This window comes from Orcinus orca, chromosome 12, assembly GCF_937001465.1.
Source record: "Orcinus orca chromosome 12, mOrcOrc1.1, whole genome shotgun sequence".
NCBI lineage: Eukaryota > Metazoa > Chordata > Mammalia > Artiodactyla > Delphinidae > Orcinus > Orcinus orca.
In genome coordinates this window covers 37,909,660-37,935,624 of record NC_064570.1, presented here as the reverse complement: position 1 = coordinate 37,935,624, position 25,965 = coordinate 37,909,660, and the positions used below count along the sequence as shown (strand labels likewise).

The 25,965-nt window shown below is 34.6% G+C and overlaps 1 protein-coding gene across 16 annotated transcripts in view; it reads right to left on the bottom strand.

Moving 5' to 3' along the window:
* TRDN (triadin) overlaps positions 1-25,965 on the bottom strand; it is a 380,671-nt gene that overhangs the window by 101,701 nt on the left and 253,005 nt on the right. For 10 of the 16 annotated variants that reach the window (XM_049695258.1, XM_049695261.1, XM_049695250.1 and 7 more), the window contains 3 exons: positions 23,909-23,935; positions 14,782-14,829; positions 1,904-1,951 (listed from right to left, as the gene is read on the bottom strand). In XM_049695258.1, the coding sequence (XP_049551215.1) occupies positions 1,904-1,951; positions 14,782-14,829; positions 23,909-23,935 (123 nt within the window). Of the gene's footprint in view, positions 1-1,903; positions 1,952-9,779; positions 9,944-14,781; positions 14,830-23,908; positions 23,936-25,965 lie in introns of those variants that run through there. The other 6 variants (XM_049695255.1, XM_049695257.1, XM_049695265.1 and 3 more) reach the window with 5 other exon arrangements.

Sequence of the window (25,965 nt, the reverse complement as noted above, 5' to 3'; positions counted from 1 at the left end):
CTAGTTTTAGATTATTTATACTTCTGAAAATAACTAAAAACTATATAAGGAAGAGAAATACACAATAGTCAAAGCATCATCTTATGTATAAATATTAGAATATTATGATGAAATCTGTAGAATGTAATTGATTTATTATCACATAAATTCCTTGATTTATTAAAATCACAAAATATATATTTTCATATAAATTATTAGTCATAGATATACCATCGCAAAAGTATGCAAGTTATCCAAATACCTTATTTCTTATGATTTAAAAAGAATGAATTATAAAATAATCTGAAGGAGTAAATTCACATCCCTAAGAGCCATTTCCAGTCTCAAAACTATTTGAGGCAACATTATAGAATTAACGAAACTGACACCAACATGAAGGTAAGAACACATAAACAATCTGAGCTTAATCAGTTATATGTTAGGTACTATTATTAATGTGGACATTTTATATTCTAGTCGGTCTTCTCTTAATTTGCTGTGGCTATAAAAACAATCTGCAAATGCTGTAAGATGAGTAACCAATGCCTGTATACTAGAGGGGAGAAAAACTATGAAGCTTAATGAAAGCAAAATGTTTTGATTCTCATTTACATTGAAGCTGATTTTATAAGGAAAAATGCCTAAGTAAATACTATATACTTAACTAGGAGTTTATATTTTTTCATATCCTTTTACATACGTTTTCTTGTTTGAACTCCACATCTTGTCAGACAGGTAGGTCAGGTATAATTAACTCTATTTTTTAGAGAAGAAATTTAGGCTCAGAACCTTGCCTAAGTCAACAAGTTGAAACTGGGATCTGTGCTCCTACAGCTCTACTTTATATTTCAGAGACTAAAGTATCCTCAAAAAGAAGTTGACAGAAACATTTTATTGAATTCTAAAAGTCCAGGTAGTCCACAGAAGCCAAAATGAATTTGAAAACTTATTCAATGTGATTTAATGTGATTTTTCTTTTGAAAAACCAAAGGAAATAAATCCTTAATGAATTTTTTAACCTTAGTTTACTTATCTGAAATGTGAGGGTTTGAAGGATTTTCTTGATATATATATGTAAAAATATCTAATTTCTGATATTAGGAATTTGTCTCAAATTTCAGAGGAGAAATGATTTTGATTTCATTCTTGACAAAATTATTTCTAGTTCCGATTTCATCTATTTATTATAATAAATAATACATATTATAATATTATAATATATTAAAAGCCAAAGAGTGGAGGGAATAAAAATTAAAATTAGCACTATGAGCTCTGACAGAAGGCCCAGCATCACTACAAATGCTTTTATTCTACTCTGCTGTAGTATTTTTCTCAAGCATATTCTAAAATGATATATTTATTATATAGCTGCATTAAAAAAAAGAAAATGCATTATTTATGGCATTATGGTTTATAACACTGAAATTTTAGACCTCTTGGGAGAATCAACTGCTGAAGTTGTAATATAAACGCAAGTAATTTACCTGTATTGCTGGTTTTTTGCTTTAACATATTACTTTTCAAGCAGTAGAAATTGTTTTTGCATAAACAGAATTGTGTCACCTCTATTCTTTAAACTATGATCAGTCAGGTGGTGTTAAAACCACAAATCAAACAGAAAAAAATGTCTACCAATTGCCCTGGAAGATTTCCTTATTCCCAACAATCTTCAGCATTTCTCTTGATGTAATTAAGCAGTCTGTGGAGCTTTCCTGTTCTGAACTTACACTCAAAGTTTAGTTGTACAAAAGAACAAAAACCCAGATTGCCACCTCACATTCTCCCTGGCACAGAAAAACATGCAAGGACAGTGAAAGAGAGCAATCGATTTAAAGGTTATTGTCGTCCGCCTGTCTGAATCCAGTGCTTTCCTCCTCATGTTGTCTTTCTAAAGATAATGTCAACCTCCTTCATTTTTTTTTACCTTGCTCCACTGTCTTGGTTGTTTTCTCTTCCTTCTTTCCAGGTACAGCTGCAAAGCAGAGATAAGGTTTAAATAAAATTCCAGATGTAAATGCTGCTTCTGCTCAAAAAGGCATTTTGTAACTCATTCAATGCCAAAATTTTCTTCTAAACAACCTATTTTAAAGCTTTTTCAATATTTCTCACTTCTTTAAAATCCAACTGAAACCTACTATTATAAATCTATTCTTAAAGAATTAGAGAAAAAAATAATCCCTTGCCCTCTTCTTACTAGTCTTTGCACACTGTTTTCTATCTTATTCTTTTATACTCTGCTTTGATAAACAAGCTTTATGAAGAATTCTGCTTGACAGGATTATGATTAATCGACTTACATTCCAGGTAATTGCTGGAGCCACTTAGCATCTTGAAAATGTCAACTAGATGCTCCTTAAATTCAAGCTTAATGTTGCTTAATCAACTCAAAGGACAGTGTAGTCATGCTTGAGATTTGCTTAAATATTAAATGAAGTCATTCCAAATCACAAGTAACCAAAAAAGAAATAAGAATTATCACTTAGGTGCTGTTTCCCATGAACTACTGAGATTTTACTACTCTCGGTGGAGTATTATCTGCTTACCTTGTTATACATCCAAGAAATAGAAATGATTCATACAAAATCAGTGTACTGAAATAACTGATTCAAGTAAGGATCTTCAGAGGACATTAGCAACTATTAGATGAAGGATGAATGGGGAACTGGATATTGCCGTCATACCCAGGTATCACCCCCAGGTATCACCCCCAAGAGTTGTATGGGGAAAACTGCAACTTGGAAATGAAGAAATGTGATTGTCACCAGCTTAACCCACTGAGGAAACTTAAAGCCACTCATTCACAATAGGACATCCAGACATTCTGTGCTTCCTCATGACATGCAGTGTGATGTACAACTGTATCACCTCTGAAGTATTCTTGCCAAAGAAGCCAACTGGAATCAAGTTAAGCCAAAGATTAAGCTTTCAGGTTAATCAAATATATGATATAGAGAACATATTAAATAATATTCTGAAGAAACAATTACATAAATCAAGTGTCTACAGAGTAAATGATCATGATCTTTTCAAAAAGTTAATGACATGAACTAGAGACAGAGTAAGGGAAAAAATGACTTTTTGATATAAAACTTGCTAAATTCACTCAGTTGTAATAGTTCAACTGTATATTCTTTTGAATTTTTCAAGCAGATCATTTCACCTGTGAATAGTTTTATTTTTTACTTTTTTATTCTTGTACTGATTAATTCTATTTCTCACCTTATTGCACTGGTTAGAATATCCAGTACAATGCATAACAGAAGTGCTGATAGCAGACATCCTTGTCTTGTTCCAATTCTCAGGGAGAAATCTTTCCATTTTTCTCCATTGAGTATAATATTTGCTAATGGTTTTTGTATATATCTTATCAGAATAGGGAAGTTTCTTTCTACTATAATATGAAATATATCAAATGCATCTTCTATGATAAGTATAATTTCCCTTTATTCTATTATTCTGATTAATTACATTGAATTCTGAAATTGCAGTCTAGAAATAAAACCAACTTGGTTCCATCTTGTCTTTCTCATATAATATCAGACTAGATCTGCTAATATTTTGTTTAGATCTGTGCCCTTATGTTCACAAGAGAAGTTAACCTGTATGTTTCCTTTCTTTTTTGTTCCTTGCTAGGTTTTTGTATCAAGGTTATTCTAGCTCCATAAAATGAGCTCCATAAAATGTTTCCTCTTTTTCTGTTCCTGGAAGGTTTGGTACAAGATTGGTGTTAATTTTTCCTTAAATGTTTGAAAAACATTCACCAGTGAAGCCACCTGGCTAGACTTTTCTTTGGTGAAAAATTATAATTAAAGATTCAAAATGTCAATTGTATTAAAATTTTCAAACTCACTGGGAAATATTTCTATTTTTTAATTATCTGTAGAATCTGTAATGATGATTCCTTTTAATTTTCTGATATTAATGTTTTGTGTTTTCTCTTTTTTTCTTAATAAGTTTACATAAGGGTCTATCAGTTTTTTCAGTTTTTATAGAAAATCTAATTTGGATTTATTGCTTTTTCTATTGTACTATTTAATTTCTATTTCTTTAGCTTCTGCATTTACATTTTTTATTTCTCTTTCTTCTTTCTTTGGGTTTCATGAAAATTTTAACATAAATTAAAAATTATTTTCTTCCTAAATGTTTGCTTTTCAGCCTTTCTTCTTTTCTAATGAATATTTTTAATAAGTATAAATTTCAGGTAAACACTGTTTAGGAGCATCTCCAGTTTCAGTGTGATATTTTCATCATAGATTAATTCAACATATTTCCAAAATTCCACTGTCATTTTTTCTTTGGCCCATGGGATATTCAGAGATGATTGCTTGTATTTCTTACAGCATCTAGCATTGTTTCGGACCTAGCAAGTGATCGATATATATTTGCTTGGTGATTAGGTGTATTAATTGAAAAATGAGATTTGATAATAAATATTCTGAGTTAGAGAGATCAGTTTTGGTATTAGTATATTTCCTGAAAGAGGAGAGATATTAGGTGTAGCCAATGAAACATGAAAAAGGCAAAGAAGCAGGAAAGCCTTGTGTGTGCCTAGAGGAAGTGAACAAGTGTAGCTGGAGCAGAGGGTTCCCATAGAAGAGATATGAAATAATCTAAAAATAGATTAGGTCAATTGCATAAGCCCCTGAATTCCAAACTAAAGAGTTAGACTTTATTATGATTACTTTAAGGAGCTAGTAAGGTGTGTGGTACATTAGTCTCCTCTATGAATGCTCTCTCTCAAATCAATGTGAAAATCAAACACTGATAATTTTTAATTATAATAGAGCCCTGGGCATATAGCCTTATTCATAATTCTTTTATTCTGAAAACTCAGTATGAATATTGTATAGGAAATATGTATTTTTCAATTATTTTGTTTTAATCTTCTGAAGAGTAAATATCTTTCAGAAAACACTGGATTGTGACTTACACACACAGACCAAGTTTTTCTACAACAAAGACCAAGTTTTTCTTTTCCAGTGGTGAGTTAATAACTCCTTGCACTTATATTAAGTAGAGGAGGCTAGTCCCCTAAACCAGTTTTTTTTTTAATTCAGAAAAGGTCACTGAAAATACCAATTATCTATACAGAAAAGAAAACATTTTACGTGAAATGACCCTTTCATTTCTGATTCTAATATAAAATTCATCAAACCTAATTCTATGGAGAGTAAGTATTAGGAATAAACAGTTCATCTAAGTAAGTGGATTTTCTAATTGCCTGTAATCAATGGAAGACCTTAATCAAATTCTCCTTCTATGCTATAGGGTACCTGAAACCTCTTTTCATGCTGGAAATAAGAAATTCCATTTGTTCTACATTTGGAGGTGTTTATTTTAGAAAAAAATGTAGATTTGTGCTGCACTCCTTCAGTGACCGCATCTAATATTAAGGAAGCAAAGTAGCTAACATTCTTATAAAATGATGCCTGGATTATGGATAACCCTGAGATAAACCGTAAGGTGGATAAATTGGTTTTCTATAATTCCAGGTGTTTTTTTTTAAATTTCTTTATCACTGTTTAATTTACCTGCAAAGTTCCAGCTTATACCAAACTTCAATCTCACTTTTATTACAAGGATACCAAAAAGATGCTTTCTCAAATTAAAATTATTGGTTTTAGTATTTATATCTTACCATAATATTATTGAGGTAACATTGATTAATAACGTTATATAAGTTCCATATGTACAAGATTATATTTCTACTTCTATATACACTACACTATGATCACCACCAAAAATTTAGTTTCTATCCATCACTATCTCTTTTATTCATTTCACCCTCCCCTGCCCTTTTCCACTACTCTGATCTCTGTATCCACTACTCTGTATGTTGGGTTTTGCTTGGTTTGTTCATTTATTCCTGTTTTGTTTGTTTTTTTATATTCTACATATGAGTGAAATCATAAGATACTTGTCTTTGTCTGGCTTAATTCACTTAGCCTAATACTCTCAAAATCCATTGATGTTGTCATAAATGGCCAGATTTCATTTTTTATGACTGAGTATTATTCCATTGTGTGTGTGTGTGTGTGTGTGTGTGTGTGTGTGTGTGTGTGTGTGTGTATACCACATCTTCTTTATCCACTCATCTGTTGATGGGGACTTAGGTTGTTTCCACATCTTGGCTATTGTAAATAATGCTGTGATGAATATAGGGGTGCATGTATCTTCAAATTGGTGTTTCATATTCTTTGTATAAATACCCAGAAGTGGGATAACTGGATCATAGGGTAGCAGTAGTTTTCAATTTTTTGAGGAATCTTCATACTGTTTTCCATAGTGGCTACACAGTTACATTCCCATCAGCAGTGCATGAGGGTTCCCCTTTCTCCACATCCTCACCAACACTTGGTATTTCTTGCTTTTTTGATAATAGCCATTCTAACAGGCATGAGGTGATATCTCATTGGGGTTTTAATTTTAATTTCCCTAATAATTAGTGATGTTGAACATCTTTTCAAGTACCTGTTGGCCTTCTATATGTCTTCTTTGGAAAATTTCTATTCAGCTCCTCTGCCCATTTATTTTTCTGGTTTTTTGTTGTTGAGGTGTGTGAGTTCTTTATATTTTTTTGATATTAACCCCTAACTGGATATATGATCTGCAAATATCTTCTCACACTCGGTGGTAGGGCAGGTTGCCTTTTCATTTTGTTGATGGTTTCCTTTGCTGTTCAGGAGCTTTCTAGTTTGATGAGTCCCATTTATTTGTTTTTTCTTTTGTTTCCCTTGCCTGAGGAGACACATCCTGAAAGATACTGCTATGACTGATGTCAAAGAGCATATTGCCTATATTTTCTTCTAAGAGTTGTATGGTTTCTGGTCTTACATTCAAGGCTTTAATCCACTTTGGGTTCATTTTTTTGAGGAAGGTATGAGGTAATGATCTAGTTTCATTTTTTTTGCATGTGGCTCTCCAGGTTTCTTTGCTCCTTTTTTGTAAAATTTTCCACATATGTGTGGGTTTATTTCTCGGCTCTCAATTACATTGCACTGATCTATGTATCTGTTTTTCTGCCCATACCATGCTGTTTTAATTACTATAACTTTGTAATATAGTTTGAAACCAGTGCATGTGATACCTCCAGCTTTATTCTTTTTTCTTAGGATTGCTTCAGCCATTCAGAATCTTTTGTAGTTCCATATACATTTTAGAATTTTTTGTTCTGTCTCTGTGAGAAACATCCTTGGGATTTTGGTTGGGATTGCATTGAATCTGTAAATTGATTTAGATAATATGGACATTTTAGCAATGTTCACTCTTCCAATCCATGAGCACAGAATATACTCACTTTTTTTGACTGTCATTTGCTTGGAGTATCATCTTCCATCCCTTTACTTTAGCCTATGTTTATATTTAGAGCTGAGGTGAGTCTCCCAGAGGTAGGATATAGCTAGGTCTTGTTTTTTAATCCATCCAAAGACACTCTGTGTCTTTTGACTGGTGAATTCAATCCATTGACATTTAGGGTAATTATTTACAGAGGAGGACTTAGTTCTGCCATTTTATCTTTTGTTTTCTGGGTTCCCGCTTTTCCTTGTGTTTCTGTCTGCCATGTGGGTTTGATGGTTTTCTATGATGTTTTGTATCTTCTTTGGATTTCTATCTTTGAGTTTGCTAATTCTCTCTTCCATATCATATTCTCTTTCCCAATGCTTTCTGATGCATTCTTCATCTCATTTATTCAATTCTTCAGCTCCAGAATTTCTGTTTGGCTCCTTTTTAGAGTTTCAATTACTTAAAGTATTCCTTCTGTTCATTAATTTTATTCCTAAGCTCATTGAACTGCCTTTCTGAGCTTTTTTGTAGTTCATTCAGTTTCTTCAATCAGATTGCAATATTCTGTGACTTTAAGTTTGGTTTCTGGAGAATTATCATTTTCTTTTTGTGATACTGTGTTACTGTGGTTCTTCATGGTGCTTGATGTGTTGTTCCTCTGCCAGTGCGTTTGAAGTACTGAATATCATTCTTGTTTGGGTAAAGCTTTTTTTTTTTTTTTTTTTAATTCTAAGGATTCTACAGGTTAGAAATTAGAAGGCTTTCTTTTGTTTTCCAGTAGGTGGCACTATAGAACAAGTTTTTGGTTTCTCTCACCTGTGCTGCCTCTGGTTTTATTTGAGAGTCAGCATTTTCTGCCCTCCACCACCTCTATCAGAGGTGTCACCCAGTGCCCTTGTTACTGTTGCTTGTGCCTCTGGGGTAATTGGTACCTTGCTGCTGTTGGTATTGCTGGCACCACCACCTGGGGCATCAGGATGGTGGGTGCTTCTGCCACATCTGGGCTGTCCTGATTTGCAGGCTCCAAGGGGTGGGTGGGGTGCAGTTGGAGTTGCAAGTGCCTCTATATCAGGTATTGTCAGATTTGTGGGCTTCACCACTGCAGGCAGGGAACAGGGGGCTGGAGTCGTGGATGGCTCTGTGGCTGGAGGAACTGGGTCCCAGTTATCTATCAGGAGGCTAGAGTCCTATGTATTGCTTCCCTTGCTGCTTTTGGGTTCTCTGGGGCTGCAGGCTTTGCTGCCACAGCCAGGGGACCACGATTGCAGGGACTGCCTCCACTGTTTCCCCAGTTCTACCTCCTCGATGTGTTCCAGTCCGTCCACCTTTAGATATACAGATATGTGGAATTCTCTGGCATTCTGATGGGCTGGGCAGAGGCTTATTGTTGAGTTGTTAGTATTTCACAGGTTGCAGATTGAAGGGGAGAGACAAGGAAGCATCTTATCTGCTGTGATGCTGACATCGCTTGCTTCATTCTAGGCTCTTATTTCACTATGTTTCCCTCAATTTTCCTTGAGGACTCAATTCTTTCTTTCCCCTTAACACCACTCAACATATGCCCATTAGTTACAGGGGCTTGCCTGGGTAGTGAGGCTTCCATGGAATTGGGGTATGTTAGAATTCTGGTAAAGAGTGGAGAGTGGTAAGGAAATATTGTGCAGTTTGAAATATCACCCATATGACACATACATTACTTCTGGTATATACATCTATAGGATTAGCATGACAAACTATTATTTCCAAGGATGTAAGAATGTAATGTTACCTGCCCAAGGGTTATTGCCTGGGGATGTCAATGACTGAAACAATGGAATAAATCACTGATTGTGGAAGACAAAGTCTTAAATCCTGGATACATATTCAGGTGGAGAGACAGGAAAGAGAGGCTTCTCATCATTTCTCAGACAATGCTAACAACTCAATCTATTCCACAAGGCCATCCTTTCTGGCTATCATTTTCCCTGAATCTTACTTCTAGTAAATTTGGAATTATAAACAATATGGTATTATTGTAGCATACAAAGTATCTGAAGATGAAACTGGAAAAGGATATAGGAGCCAGATCTTGGAGGACTCTTACATCATTTTAACAAGTTTGGACTTTATTTTATAAAAAACTGGGAAAAAATAGAGTTTTAAATTAAGTGTGGTTTATTCAGTTTTATGACTTTGATAATTTATGTTGAGGGGTTTCTGCTAGGATGAATATTAGTGAAATAAAAATAAATATGTGAGGACAGTGTTTAGATCATTACAGTGGTTCAAGAAAAAGATAATGAAGACTTGAATTAACATGGAAGTCATAGTTATGAATAGGAGGAAGTAAACTCAAGAAATATTTAGGAAACAAAATCAGCAGAACTTGAAGATTCTTTGAATAATCACCTGAAGGCTAGAAAGAGAAAATTAATCATCCTCAGATTTCTAGGGAAGTGGAGGGTGGATTGTGGTTTCACCAATGACAATTAAAAGCAAGCTGGGGAAAGGAAATGAAGAGTATAAGTTAAGACACATTGAATTTAAAGGTGTTTATTTGACATTTGAATATACAAGCCTGAAATTTTCAGGGAAAAGCTCTTTGCCAGAGAAGTCCTGAAATGAAGACATAGAATTGGAGATCTTCAGGATAAAAGGCAGAGTTTCAACCTTGAGAGTGTGCATATCTCACGAAGAGAGGCTATAGAATAAGAAGTTCAGAGGATTAATGATGGAATCTGGGGAACACCAATAATTAAGGGGAAGCAAAGAAAAACACACAAAGAAGTCAGAAATAAAGCTCAGAGAATATGGTGAGAGCTAGGAGACTGTTGTCATGCTCACCCAACAGGAGAGACGCTTAGAGAAAAGACAAAGTGGTAAATGCCACTGAGACATCCAATAATGTGAGGACTGGAATGGTTCCACTGGTTCAGCAATGATAATGTCTTCAGCATTGGCCATATTATCGGAAGCACAGTAGGAACAGAAGCCTCATCTTTGTGGGAGATAAGAAGCAGTGTTAACACTCCAACATCCAGAAGACCGGCTAAGATACAGAGGAGAGAAAATAGTAGACAGAGATATGGGAATCTAGAAAAAAGTAATTTTAAACTGAGAATAATATTTCCAAAATCAGGAATAAAGTCAATAAGGAGAGGGCTTCCCTGGTGGTACAGTGGTTGAGAGTCCGCCTGCCGATGCAGGGGACCCGGGTTCGTGCCCCGGTCTGGGAAGATCCCACATGCCGCGGAGCGGCTGGGCCCATGAGCCATGGCCGCTGAGCCTGCGCGTCCGGAGCCTGTGCTCCGCAAAGGGAGAGGCCACAACAGTGAGAGGCCCGCGTACCGCCAAAAAAAAAAAAAAGTCAATAAGGAGAAAGAACATAATGCCACCAAAGAGCATGAATGACTGATCAAGAAAGACCCAAATGGAGAGACTGGTCTTGAAGAGGAGGATAAACACTTTACCTCGGAGATTAAAATAGAAATTGATATAGACTAAACAAGAACCTCAAGCTACTATCCTATTTATCGTTTTATTCCTAACCAATATTCTTCAGCATCAGTGCCTGTATCTTTCACTTCATCATCCCTCAATCAATTTGTCATCATTTAGCTTTTAGTTGTGCCACTCCCCAGAAAATTCTCTTTTGAACATCATTAATAATTATCTAGTTGACAAATCCAGTGACTTGGTGACAACCACCTTGTCATTGAAAGCGTTTATTTTCCTTGGTTACTATGCAATTATAACAATTACATTTTTTTAACCTCTGATCTTTCTAGTCACTATTTTCTGCTTTTTCTCTTTGACTCTCCTTGCTTTTCTTCCTGCAAATGTTCTCTAGCATTCCATCCCAGACCTGTCCTCTCTCGAGAACAGAGAACATCCCAGACCTGTCCTCTCTCGAGAACAGAATCCATGAAAAGCTCATGGATTCTTACTGTTTCCACCATTAACCCACGCAGAGGACACCCACAGATATATCTCCAGTTCTGTCACTCTCTGGAGCTCTAGTCTGACATTTAGAGCCACCTACTTGCTACTTGCATGTGCCACAGTACTATAATTTAAATATGTCTAAAATTAGTCTTGTCTTCTCTCACCAAACTATTTTTATCTTTCTTCTTCATTTTTATGATAAATACCAACAATATTCTTCTAGCACCCAGTCTGAAAACTTATTATTGTCATTAAATAATTTCTGACTTTTCCTCTTCCAAAGCTGGTCGATTGTCAAATTCCACTGAATCTACTTTATAATAGTGCTTATAAAATATCCCTTCTTTCCAATCTCATAACTAATATCAGGTCCTAATGCACGCTGCTTACATTATTGCCAAAGCTTCCTAACTATCCTGCCCTTTCCTAAAGCAAATACCTGAGTGTTATTTCCTATACTTACAATTTTTCATTGACTCCCTATTGTCCATGCAGTAGAGTCCAATTTAAAAATCAGGCCCCTTTACTGAATTATTAGCACAGGTTGTACTAATTCATACTGTGTTTTTGAGACTCTTGTTATTCCTCATACACATCCTGCAATTTCCCACCACTCTGCCTTCCTCTGTTACCTATGCCCAAGATACCCTTCCAACTAATTATTACATAACAAAATTCTATCTGTTATTTAAGGCTTGACTCTAAAGTCACCTTGTATAATAAATGTTTTGCTTTTCCTCAGGTAAGAATAATTTTTAAATTCCTACGGCTCTTTATCTGTATTTATCGCTTTACCCTGTTGGCTTTCAAACATGAACTATGATAATATGGAAAACCTTTAGCTGATAGCAAAAACTAAGGTCCAAACAACTCAGGGACTCAATAAAGATTCATATTTTTCCCTATCTTTAATTGCTCAAGAATAGTATTAACATCTGAATCTTTCCTTAAGTTTTCACATAGTATGTGATCCATAAATATATGTTGAATGAAAGTGAAAATGATTTGAAAGCTGCAAACCAAATATAAAACAGTAAGAGGATTATCATATTGATGATTAAATACTATATATCTCCAAAGAAAATACGACTTAAAAGCAGGCTTAAGATCAAATAATTATACTAGATATAAATTGGCACACTGTAATTAATTTAAAACATTAAATTATCTTTTAACTTTGAAAATTTTAAAACAATCAGAAAATCAGTAATTTCCACTTAACATTGCACACATGGTTCCTAATTCAAGCCTCAGTGTAGAACAACAATTTCCAGTATCTTAAAAACAAATAAAGAAAACCCAAATCACGATCTTATTCTACTTACTTAAAAGGGACTAAAAGGTGGACATCTTGTAACATATACTGAGTTTTGTGGAGGTTAGGGACTGGTTACTAAATGTATGATGAAGTAATATATATTTTCATGTGTGATTGATTGTCAGTGAGGAGGAGGAGAAATGAAAACTACTTGACAAATGAGAAGCGTCTCCTTTGACTTTTATATGTAACTTGTCAAATTGGTAAAGCTCTACCTGAGTTTCAAAATATTTATGCTGGCTTTGGAAGGAACATTTGTTTCTGTTCATTCTACAGTTGAGAGGAAATCTAATATGCAGAGTCATATTTAAATGAATGATTGAGGTATGAGATCTAAGACAAACTAGAGTCAAAGTAATTAATGCCAATAGTTTAATTTCATAAAACGTTATTTCTCTCCTTATATTTCACTCTAAGCCTAGCAATCAGGTCTACCTAATCCCAACCAATATGTCTGGCCTTACTCTAAACTCAGAGACCATTCTTGGTTGAATATTCCAGTGAATTCACTAACTGATGGTTCAATATCAATTCAGTATCTCTGCTCACTCCAATTTGACTTGATTAAACTCCAATTTATGTGTGCTTGTATTTCTGCCCTAATATCTAGGCTCCAAGTGATTCAGAGTCTGTGCATGGGTCACTTACTGGTTATTGAATCTTTCCTTTTTAACTCTGCCTCCAGACCGTCTTCACAATCAAGGATTCCCTGAGGCTCAGTATCTGAAATCTAATTCCAGATGAAACCCATATACTGCTATTTGGACATCCACTGGTCTCACCCATGGCTGAAGATCTTGAAAACAATTTTGTCTCACTTTTGTTCTTGCTTTCAACACATATAGATGTCCTGACCTTACATTCACTTACTGGATCCATATACCCTGTATCCATGCCTAGATTGTGACTTCCTCTGAATCTATATTTAGACTCTTAGTCTTGTCATTGATACCATGGCATTATCCATCCTGAAGCACCCAAGTTTTACCCACACATTCCATTTAATGTTGACAAGAAAAATTGATTTCAAAATAAGACACCATAAAAGAATGAGATATATTAATATGGACTTCCGATAAATTCATGGCTCTGCTACTTATGGAAAAACTGATACCTAGTAAAAGATGTCAATGAAACATGTATCGTGATAACTTACCTCAAAAATGACATCACACATATATTAACTACTAAGAAAAGAACTATCTAGGAGACAGATTTTATTCCTATCTACTATAAATTCAGAATAATAAATAGAGCTGTATTTGAGAAAGGGAAGCAATTAATCTCAATAATTCAATTGCTTCTAATTAAGTATTATCTTATAGTAGTTTATATTTTCCTTTAAGTATCATTTAATTTTTTGTCTTTCATTAGACATACATGTGTAGTAATTTATGCATTAATTTATATAACTAATATATATTAATTTATATTTGATTAACTAATATATAAATTTAGATCCATGTATTCATTTATATCCATATATATGTTGCTTGGGGTTGAGAATGTGGATATGTATCATATATATTTTATAACTCCCTATAGTCCTGATATATATTCTCTTATAGAGCATATGCAATAAAAGATTTTTTAAGGAGAAAAATGTGATGCCATTTTAGTGGCATGTATGTGAAAGGGTACTCCTGTTGTGTGTGTGTGTGTGTGTGTGTGTGTATGAGTGTATGTTGAGGATAGGGTTGTTAAGCTGTGTCTTGAGATTCTTCCAAGACATTGAATACATTACTGATTTCATTTCTATGTGTAAAACAGAATCACAAATTTCAAAATTGTTCCAGTTTGTTTTGAATAGAGAATATGTAAATGTTTCATCATATTGAATATTTTTAACATGTATTAATGTTCTTAAAGATATTCTTTAGAGTGTCTACTGAGAGGAGTCAATATTCATGTAATAGTTGCTTCTGATTAGACATGACAAGAGGCATAGCTTTGAAAACTTAAATTTAAACTTAAATTTGATACTATTCTTGCACAAAGCAAACACTGTTCATGTAAGTTCTACTAGTCAAAGTTTCGTTTGCTCAAACGCTAACCTTATAGATCAGTATATTGAATATGAATGCTCTCCAGATGACTGGGATCCCATTGAGCTTACACAGCAGCATTTCTTCAATTTTTCAAAAACTAAAAGTGGGTTTCCATATCAGTGAAATAGTAAAATCAATAAACAGAGCTCTTCTTAAGCACTAAACAATACATTGAGTTAGCATAAAGAAGTTATAGTCATGACATCTTTTTCTTTAAGCTGCACTTACCTTTTTTAGTTGAGGCAGCACCAACCTCTTCTTTGGCTCGTTCAGTTTCTGTAAATTCAGAGATTGAAAATGAGAAACGGATATCAGACATGTGAGGTCAATATCTTATAGTATTCTAAGTCAGACAAGACTAAAACTGCCCAAAGGATAAAACGTATGTGGCACCTGAGAGCAAAGCAAGCAGCAGAGAAAACCACGCTAGAATAAGCTTGAATTTTTTTGTAACTAATGAACTTCCTTAAATAACAATGCAGAAATTCTCTTTCAAGATACAATTCTGGTGGTACTAAATTTTATGCTTATATAAATAGTGACCATAAAAAAGGTGGCTTATTCCACAGAATCACACTGGAATACTAATTTATTAGTTTATAGTCAAATCTTAAATAATGCATAAATTGTGGGGAAGAGCACTTGAAAAGACTTCTTTGTTTAGCCTTTAACAATGGGGATGGCAAGCCATAATTGACCTCAATCAATTTGCTTTATATTATAAAATATTAGCCATAATGTTACAGAAAATTCCATTTGAATATTGCTTTGGAGAGAGAAAAAGAAAAAAATTGAAAAAGGCCAAAATGGCTTCTGGAGTTTCTCTGAATATCTAGTGTGGAAGACAGGAAGATAGGAGAGCTCTTCCAAAAATATAATCTGAAATGCTGGTCCTAGTGCAAAATGTTAGACCTCAAATCAAGGCTAATTAAAGTGGAAGTTTCTTTGATCCATACGAAAATTAGAAAATGACAATGAGCTGGTAAATTTTTACAAAGTTTATTTACTCATTTTATTAGCTTTTGATTATTCAAGGCTGTTGCCCTTGGACACCTGTATTTGTAGTTTTAGTTTTATTCTTACTAGTACATGTGTATAATCCCTGTTACTCATATGCACTCACTCAGCAGCTGAGGCTCTAGGAACAACCAGTAAACAGGGGTCTTCATGCCCCCTTGTCCTCCCTGTGCCATAGACCTTGGGCTGTGAGAGAGATCAGATGTCAGGAGACCTTCACGTCACTTTCAGGTTTTAATTTCACAATATTAGATACCACAAGCTTCACTGTTTGAGCTCAGGCAAGAAGTCATGTAAATAAGACTTCTTCAGGCTGTTTCAAGACCTGGAGCTCCAGGACTAAGCAGATCCCTGGCTGTTATATAGCTTTGAGGAAAGACTTTAGACCAGTGTTTCTCAAAATTGGCATGCATCAGAGTCACTCAGGAGGGCTGTTAAAACACAGATACGGGCCTGATTCAGTAGATCTGGGGCACGTCCTAAGAATTTACATTTCTAGCCAGTTCCCAGGTGATGCTTATGCTGCTGGTCTTGGCCATATTTGGGAAACTAATTACCACACTTCCCCTAATACACAATCAGGACTAATGTCCCTGAAATCCCCAAACTTGTTAGCCTCAGGTACTACCATGAGCCTAGGCTTCCAGCAGAAAACAGCCTATATGGCTTCGTATTTCTCCTAAAAACAGACTCTTTTCCAAAGTCCTTCCACTGAGTCATCTCTATCATAGCACACATCCCTAAATGCTCAGCCTCTTCTCAAAATGTGCACTTGACTTTCTTCCTTTAACCAAACTAGTTCCCTAAGGACACTACATCCCCTACAAATGGTTTTCCAAAATAGAGACAGTTTATTTTTCCCCTATATACCAAAGGGTCTGGAGGTGACGTATATTTACTTCTTCTTTTTAACTAAATTAATAAATGATGTTTATGACTTCTCCTTACTTCTTATTACTTCTGATGGATTGTTATCTCCTTGCTTCCTCCAAATCTCAGTTCTTTTGAAGTCCACAGTATCAGGTTGCACCGGCTCTGTCTTGCTCTATTGCTGTCATTAACCAGCATTATGCCTGTGTCCCATTAATTATTGAATATTTCTATACATAGTTATCTGCTCCACTATTACTACTGTGATTTTTCATTAGGAACCACTCTCAACCCAGGCTTCACACTAGACCAAGCTGGGGAGTTTTTATAAGCCTGTGAGATTCAGACGTAGTAGATCTGGGGAGGACTACAGAGCTTTGAGATTCTGAGTTAATGAGTCTGGGATAAGGTAGGCCTGGCTATTTGTCTATTTGTAAGCTTGTCAAGATACTCTATTATTTAACCAGGATTGGGAGTCACTTATAGACACAATCCATACAACCATGGGATCTCTCATTTCCTTGACCTTCTCACTTTTGAAAACTGGAGACCCCACTTCTCTGATCACTACCAAAAGTATCTTGGACTTTTTCTTTGCTGCCAAGACTTTGATTTCAAAATTCCTATTCCCTGCCACCACTCTTCCTGTTATAGTTCACTTACTCACGAACCTCCTCTAAGTAGTTTCTGACCCCATCAATACTTTCATTCCTTTGACCTTACCAGTTTCTCAATGCTCCAGATCTCCCTTATGTCCTCACTTTTCTTCTTTCAAGCTTATATTTAAATAAACCATGGTTAAATCATTCACTTATTGTTTGTTTCCATAGTCATCTGGTATATTAAGTTTCTAGGGCAGCCTTTAAGTTATTAGGTGGCTAAAATCAACAGAAATTTATTCTTTCACAGTTCTGGAGGCTAGAAGTCCAGCATTAAAATGTTGCCAAGGCCCTCTGAAACTCGCTCTGAAGGCTCTTGGGAAGAATCCTTCCTCGCCTCTTCCTAGCTTCTGTTGGTTGCCAGCAATCTTCGGCATTCCTTGACTTGTAGCTGCATCACTCCAATTTCTCCCATTATGTTCATACGGCTGCCTTCCTTCTGAATGTGTCTGTGTCTCTAAATCTCCCTCTCTTTAAAAGGGCATCAGTCATTGGATTTAGGGCCCATTCTAATCCAGTATAGCCTCATCTTACCATGATTACACCACTAAAGACCATTTTTTGAAATAAGCTTGCATTCACAGGTACTGTACTAGTTAGGATTTCAACATATCTTTTGAGGGGATGCAATTCTATCCACTACATGTGCCAAAACACCAAACCTACTCTATGCCTGCCACCTGAGCCGCCATCCAAACTGCAGGAAGGCCCCCATCTGCTGCAGATCTGACTTCAAATGTCTAGTCACAGTGTGTAACAGAGTGCCCAGCACTGATCAGCAATACTACCACAGACCTAGTGAAGTTACTTTCTCATTTTTCTAGTCAAGTGGTTCATGAATACCCCTCCTTTCTCAAACTTCCAACATCCTGTAACATAAAAGCAAGTTGCTGTTGGGATCTTCATAGAGAAAGTAGAAGCAGACTAGGCTATCTCATCTTTTCACCACCTCACCAGCACATACCAGCACCATTCGTCTTCTTTCCAGACCCATAGGATCATCATTCCCTATTTAATACCAATTCCTCCAAATTTGCCCTGCATCCCAACTCCTTTTGCATAGACAATGACGTTACTCTTGCAAGTACTGCCTCTCTCTGCTACTTCATCTGCTTTCCACTTCACTGATGCTTTCACATCAGCTCAGAAACACAAAATGTCACCGTTTATAACTTCAGACCACCACGGCCTTCACTCCTACGTGTCCCCTACCTCAACTACCTCATCTCTCTGTGGTCCACCATGGTCTCCAGAGAGCTGCTATACTCCGTGTCACCACTTCTATCTTCTCATTCTCTATTTTTTAAGATTGTTTCATTGTGAAAGATATAATATAAATGAAAGGCATAAAGGTGTATAACATATGTGATAACATATGTGCATATTTTAATGAATGGCAATAAAAAATGCACATCTTTGTAACCCCCTGTAAACTTAAGTAATAAAATATCACCAAAGACTTTGAAACCTCTTACTTGTCCTATTACCACTGCATACCTCTCTCTTCATCTCAGAATTATCACTGTCCTATATTTTGTATTAATAATTTCTTTATTTTCCTGTACATTTTTTATTACATGAATTTACCTCTAAAACAAAGCTAAGGCCATTTTTTACAGATTGAATTATATTGTTTAGTGATATAACTATATAAATTGACTTATACTTTTTAATTCTTATAATTTGCTTCCTTTAAAACGTGTGCTGAGACTCAGTGTTAAAATTGTTTAACAAGATGGCCATTAGACTTGGGTAGCTTTAGTGCCTTTGGTGGTCTACCTAAACAAACCAAAGCCAGAGTCAACTAGATTTATCTCAAATCTGAGTGATACTCAAAAGCAATTATCATAAGCTAAACAAACTAAATTATTTAGTTATTTAGCCAAATAACTAATTTTCCCAAATAAGACAATATATGTTATAGTCAGTTAAATATATATTTTTGCTTTGCTTCCATGTATTCTCTATAAAAACCTTTGCCCTACCCCCCAATGGTGGAGTGCCCCTCATCATTTATCGGTTTTGTTACTGCCCTATTTGATTCATTGTTTACTTAAATAAATTGTTTAACTTTTTATACAAGCCACGTTGATATGAGGAACTGTAGTTGATTGATTTAACTGCTGTATAGTATTCCACTTGTACGTATTCTACAAATTATGTATCCATTTTCCTGCCAATGGACACTAGGTCATGTCCTGTATGTGTTATAAAATAACGCTGCTATGAATATTCCTGTATATGAATCCTGGTGTAATGTGCAAGGATTTTCTTAGAAGTGAAATTGCTAGGACATAGCATGTGTCTCTGTTTAACTTCACTAGATAAAAGCCATATTTTTCCCCAAAATTTTACACTAACACTGTATGTGAGAGTTTCTATTGCTTCATATCATCACCATCACCAAAATGAACATTTTTCTCCATTTTTGGTCAATTTGATATATGTAAAATAGTATTGTGGCTTTAAGTACATTTTCATTATTACTAAGAGGTTAAATATTTTTGATATGTCTATAGGCAATTTGTGTCTTGTTTTGTTTTCTTTTTGATCCTAACATATCTTTTGCTCATTTTTTCTATGCATTAGTCTATCAAGTTCTTTCTCTTTTTGTTTTTTATTTTTAGAGTTACTTATTTTTCATTACTAACCTCTAGTTACTTATATATGCTACAAATACCTTTTCCAAAATTGTAACTTGTCTTTTATCTCTTTATGGCATCTATTGATGAGTTTTAAATTTTACTGTAATCATTTTAGTACATTAGATTTTTTGTTTACAGCTTGAGTTTATATATATAATTTTTATGATCCAACCATACTTCAAGAAAATATATACATATATCTTCCTATACTTTTTTCTTTAAATTAATGGCTTGTTTTATTTTTACCATTTAAGTCCCTGAACCATCTGGAGTTGATATTTTGGAATTGTACAAAGTAGGAATAAATTACATTTTTTTTTTATTTTGGCAATGAATACCAACTACATCAGCAACATTTTAAGATAATCTCTCTATTCTCTAATTATTGAAATGGCTACTTTTTCTTATATCAGATTTTTGCTCAAGTGGAATCATTTTAGGTCTCTTTTTGTTCCTGTTTGTCCTTTGGAAAACTTGTTTAGACCTGCACCAATACCATGCTCCCTTGAAAACACAGTATCATGACACTGTTTTATTAATAAGACTCAGGTCACAAAGTACTTGTCTCAATAGTCATACTTCATACTTATTTTGCTGTACTCATTATTATATTTTCACAATATTAAAATTTATTCCTGATTTTCTATTTGAAATTCTCTCTTCCTCCTCTCTACTTCCTAATGTCTAAACTGAACTGAGATTCTACTTCTGCAAGTTCTCATCTATATAGCTTGGATCTCTTTGAACCAAACTTGATAAATGTTCTTAAGCTCCAAACCATGACATTTTTCCAATTTTGTGCTGGCACTCAGTACACCAACCTTGGCTCTATACGTGGGATTGAACAAGAAGCACATCTTGGCCTAACATCTAAGTCAGTCCCAGGTTTCTCACAGTCTAGTTTTCCTGGCACTTAAACCTCCCCAAACCATCCCCTGGCATTGTATCAGTACTATTTTGAGTTCATTCAGTCAGCATCATCTGTGATTTGGGTAGTGATCATATAATTTATTATCCAAACTAAGCAGGTGAAAGAAGGTGTTAGTAATAATTATTCCAGAATAATATGAATAAACCCAGATTTCCCTAAACAACTGAGATACCTGTCATATATGTCATCCAACCTGTGGTCTAGACACACACCCCTGATATCAGATCTACTAGTTCAGGCCCATAGATCTTACCCCCCAGCAATTTCCATGACAGAATATTTAAACTATGTCGAAAAAGCCATGCCACTTTCTAACTAACATAAGCTGTCCCCAAATAGTCTTCTAACATCATAAAACTAAATAAATCCAAAGGGGTTTTATTTTTAAATTCTGCATACTGGCTTCTCCTGAATGATCTGACATATATTACTAGATCAAGAGATAGATATGTGACTCACAAATTTAGGTATTGAAATGTAGTTAAGGTGATAAGCAGAGTCAGGCCTGGTGGCTGAGCATACCACAAAAATCTAGTGTAGTGTTAAAACCAAGGAATGAAAAATGCCTGACCATTGTCATTTAATTCAAATTTAGGCCCACAATTAAAAATAACTAGACTTTGGCCCCTGACCTGGTCTTTGGTGTCTTTTTCACTCAGAATTCAAACTGACCACAGGCTGGTCAAACATGCACATGGAATGCATGATCAAAGCCCTATGGTCCTCGAACGAAGTAATGTATGGTAGTGTTTCCCAAGGTTTTGATGAATACTGGTCCTTGAAGTGTTCTTTGGAAAAAAGAGGGTGATGTGGTCAAATATATTTGCTAAGCACTGTCTACTACATTCCCTCTTGATTCACCAAGAGGAGTGTTAAAGATCTGAAATGCCTGTGAGTCTTGGTCCTCCTCCTCCTTGGAAATGACTAATCATATCATCAACCCCTCTGTCTCTATCCAATGTGGCGGTGGGGGTGAGGGAGTGTGTGTGCAGTGGACTGCAGGGAGAACTGGGTGTGTTGAGGCATTTCTGTACACAGGATGATAAAGGAATCTGTGTTGACTTGCGGAAATAGTAAATCTAGATTTGGCATCTCTATTGGTCAAAGGCACTCTTCCTCCATCCCCATAATCCCTGACAAATAACTTTACAAGTGGAGTCATTAAGTGCCCTCTGTAGTGCTTGCTACATCATTGAACATGAAGGGCTTCCCTTTTCTTCAAGCTCATGGTACCATGAGAACATCCACCCTGTACTGATACAGTTCCCAAACTAGTCTGTGTCCTCTAGTGTTTTTCTTACAGTGATTTTGGTTTCTTAAGACCTAGAGCAAACAGTTCCACACCACAAATTCAATTCACATTCTTGTTATCTCTTTAACTGAGTGCTAAAGACAAATTACCTTTTACTTTTTCCATGGACTTGCTCTAGTCCTGTCAATTTCACCTATCCTTTTTAATTCAATACCATGAAATTGTATCACATAAATACTTAATTTATGTTAATTAAACTATACATCTCACTCTCTCATTTGCTCTCATAATTTAAGATAATGTAAAATCATATCCTAAATATTCAGGTTATACACACAAAACTATGTGTCCTTACTATGTGGGTGACAGAAGGAATTTTCAACAGTATTTGTAATGATATGCCTTAGGCATTAACTTTATAAATAGCTCACTGTATATAAAAGCTATGTAAATATTCTTCTGTTGTATGATTTCAAGACCAAAAAAAACCAGTTCTTATTTGGGGAAATGGATGGTCACATTGCTAGCAGAGATTTTAAACAATTTATGAATTATCTCTAACTTTTGTACTGGGAGATAATGCCCATGTCAAGTCCAAATCGTTCAACCATACAAGGGATTGAATATTAATTCTTTTGAAACCTTTATACTGGGTCTAAGATGATTTGGCAACCTAAATTTGTTAATTTCCTGCAAAAGATGCTGATCTCTTCAAAACTTGATTGGAGAGTGTTTCATAGATAGCAGAACTTACAGGGTTTTTTTTTTTATTGCAAATGAATATTTTTATCTAAATGTCACATTTTTCTAGGAAGAAAATTTTCATTTTCAGAGTAATCTTCAATCTAGAGTCCTCTACCAGTTCTGCAAAATTATCGGTTTTGTTTTATATATTTTCTTGATTATGCATTTCTACAGACTAAGTATTAGCATACTAAATGCTCTGTAATATGAAGTTCTAATCAGCTTATATTCAACTAAAAATTGTCATGAAAATATAACTGGAATTTTAGATTCATGTTACACCTTTCCTTAAGGTCTACAATGTCTACGTAAACATTTCCAACTGCAATTTTTTTTAAAAGACACCAAGCTAGTCAATATTATTTTTTTCTGATATATTCACCAATGATATACCCTGTCTCAAAAATCTGACAATAAATAAAACATGCATTTGTTTTTTGTATTAGTACCATCATTAATACTTATGCAACTCTAAATCAAAAGGAAAATGTAAACATATTTACATAATGCACAGAAATGAGGTTTGATCTTAAATCTTATATACAAAGCTTAGAGAAGCTAAAAGAATATTTTTTCTAAACTCAAATATACGCCATTATGCCTAAATTTTCATGAATGGCCATCTGTTAGATACTTCATTGAATTGAGAAATACCAACAAAGAAAAAAGCATTTATCCTTTAACGTATTGTCAAAGCCACTATTGATGCAAATGCCATGGTATACTATAGTTGTCAGTCAATATTTATTCTAAATCTGAGGATAGAAGTCTTAAAAGAAAATTGTGATATTGCAAGAGCAGTACTTAAAATTGTTGGGGGTTTCCTTTTCTTTAAAGACACAATAACTTTCATAGTAGACAAATTATGTTGCCTCCTGGTTTGATCAAGTGATTAATCACTAGGAAAATTTTCTAATGTGTTTAAGAAACTGAAAACATCACTTATCATTCTGCAAAATGGGAAACAAAAATATAAACAACTCAAAAAAGAGGTTATGACCTGGACAAATTAACATTTACAAGTGAAAGCTCTATAGATAAATTTTAATAAGAATTGATTCACAGAAAAGACAAGGTTGAATAATTATGCATATCAGTTTAACACAACAAAAAATCAGAGCAAGAAACATTTGATAAGTCAGCCTAAAATATTAGCATTAGCACTGTCTATAGCAGAAGTTAAATGAGTAAGCTGCTGAAATATGCTTTTTGTTTTCTCAAGTTTTAGTCAACATACTTGCTTTAACTTGTTTTTCACTTGGAGCTGTTAAGGACAAGAAATAATAAGGTCTAAGTCAGTTACAACTCCTTGGGTCTCTCTCTAAAATAGTTTTCTAAAATAGTTTTTTTTTTTTTCAAAAAAACTATATTATAACCTTGGAAACTAAAGAAAAATGTAGGTCTCAGGAAGAAAAAATACAACGCTGTGCCATTTTCTTTGATAAACTTTAAATATATGCCATGAACCATAGATTTCTTTTCTGATATTCATATAACTTCTCCCAACATAGAATGCTCATTCATGACTCATTCATTTTGTTTTCCATTTTAAATTATTTAAGAATCTGATTGGTTTTATATATATGCCAATGCAGTTTCCTTAAAGTCTACAAAATGGTATGAAAGGAAGGAAGTGAATCGATAAATTATCCAATTGTTTCAATTTTAAAAACATAGTGAATTACAGCTAAGTTGCTACACTGTAATCACACCATGAAATGAACAGATAATGATTTCAAGAAATTTAAATTATTGTATTTTGTCAAATTTAATATTGGATAATAATGTTTAGCTATTAAAACTCTTAAAACTATTCTATCAAACATTTAGAGAGGAGCTAACAGCCATCCTTCGCAAACTCCTCCAAAAATTGCAGACAAAGGAACACTCCCAATCTCATTCTACGAGGCCACCATCACCCTGATACCAAAACCAAAGATGTCACAAAGAAAGAAAATTACAGACCAATATCACTGTGGAATATAGATGCAAAAATCCTCAAAAAAGACTAGCAAACAGAATCCAACAACACATTAAAAGGATTATACACAAAGATCAAGTAGGAGTTATCCCAGGGATGGAAGGATTCTTCAATATACACAAATAAATCAAAGTGATACACCACATTAACAAACTGAAGAATAAAAACCATATGATCATCTCAATAGATGCAGAAAAAGCTTTTGAAAAAATTCAACACCCATTTATGATAAAAACTCTCCAGAAAGTGGGCATAGAAGGAACCTACCTCAACATAATAAAGGCCATATACGACAAACCCACAGCAAAACATCATTCTCAATGGTGAAAAACTGAAAGCATTTCCTCTAAGATCAGGAACAAGACAAGGTTGCCCACTCTCACCACTATTATTCAACATAGTTTTGGAAGTCCTAGCCACGGCAATCAGAGAAGAAAAAGAAATAAAAGGAATACAAATTGGAAAAGAAGTAAAACTGTCACTGTTTGCAGATGACATGATATAATAGGTAGATAATCCTAAGGATGCCATCAGAAAACTACTAGAGCTAATCAATGAATTTGGTAACGCTGCAGGATACAAAATTAATGCACAGAAATCTCTTGCAATCGTATACACTAACAATGAAAGATCAGAAAGAGAAATTAAGGAAACAAACCCATTCACCATTGCAACAAAAAGAATAAAATACCTAGGAATAAACCTACCTAAGGAGGTAAAAGACCTGTACTCAGAAAACTATAAGACAGTGATGAAAGAAATCAAAGATGACACAAACAGATGGAGAGATATACCATATTATTGGATTGGAAGAATCAATATTGTGAAAATGACTATACTACCCAAAGCAATCTACAGATTCAATGCAATCCCTATTAAATTACCAATGGCATTTTTTACGGAACTAGAACAAATCATCTTAAAATTTGTATGGAGACAAAAAGACCCTGAATAGCCAAAGCAATCTTGAGAAAGAAAAACGGGGCTGGAGGAATCAGACTCCCTGACTTCATACTACAGTAATCAAGACAATATGGTACTGGCACAAAAACAGAAATATAGATCAATGGAACAGGATAGAAAGCCCAACGATAAACTCACGCACCTATGGTCAACTAATCTATGACAAAGGAGGCAAGGATATACAATGGAGAAAAGACAGTTTCTTCAATAAGTGGTGCTGGGAAAACTAGACAGCCACATGTAAAAGAATAAAATTAGAACACTCCCTAACACCATACACAAAAATACACTCAAAATGGATTAAAGACCTAAATGGAAGACCAGACATTATAATAAAACTCTTAGAGGAA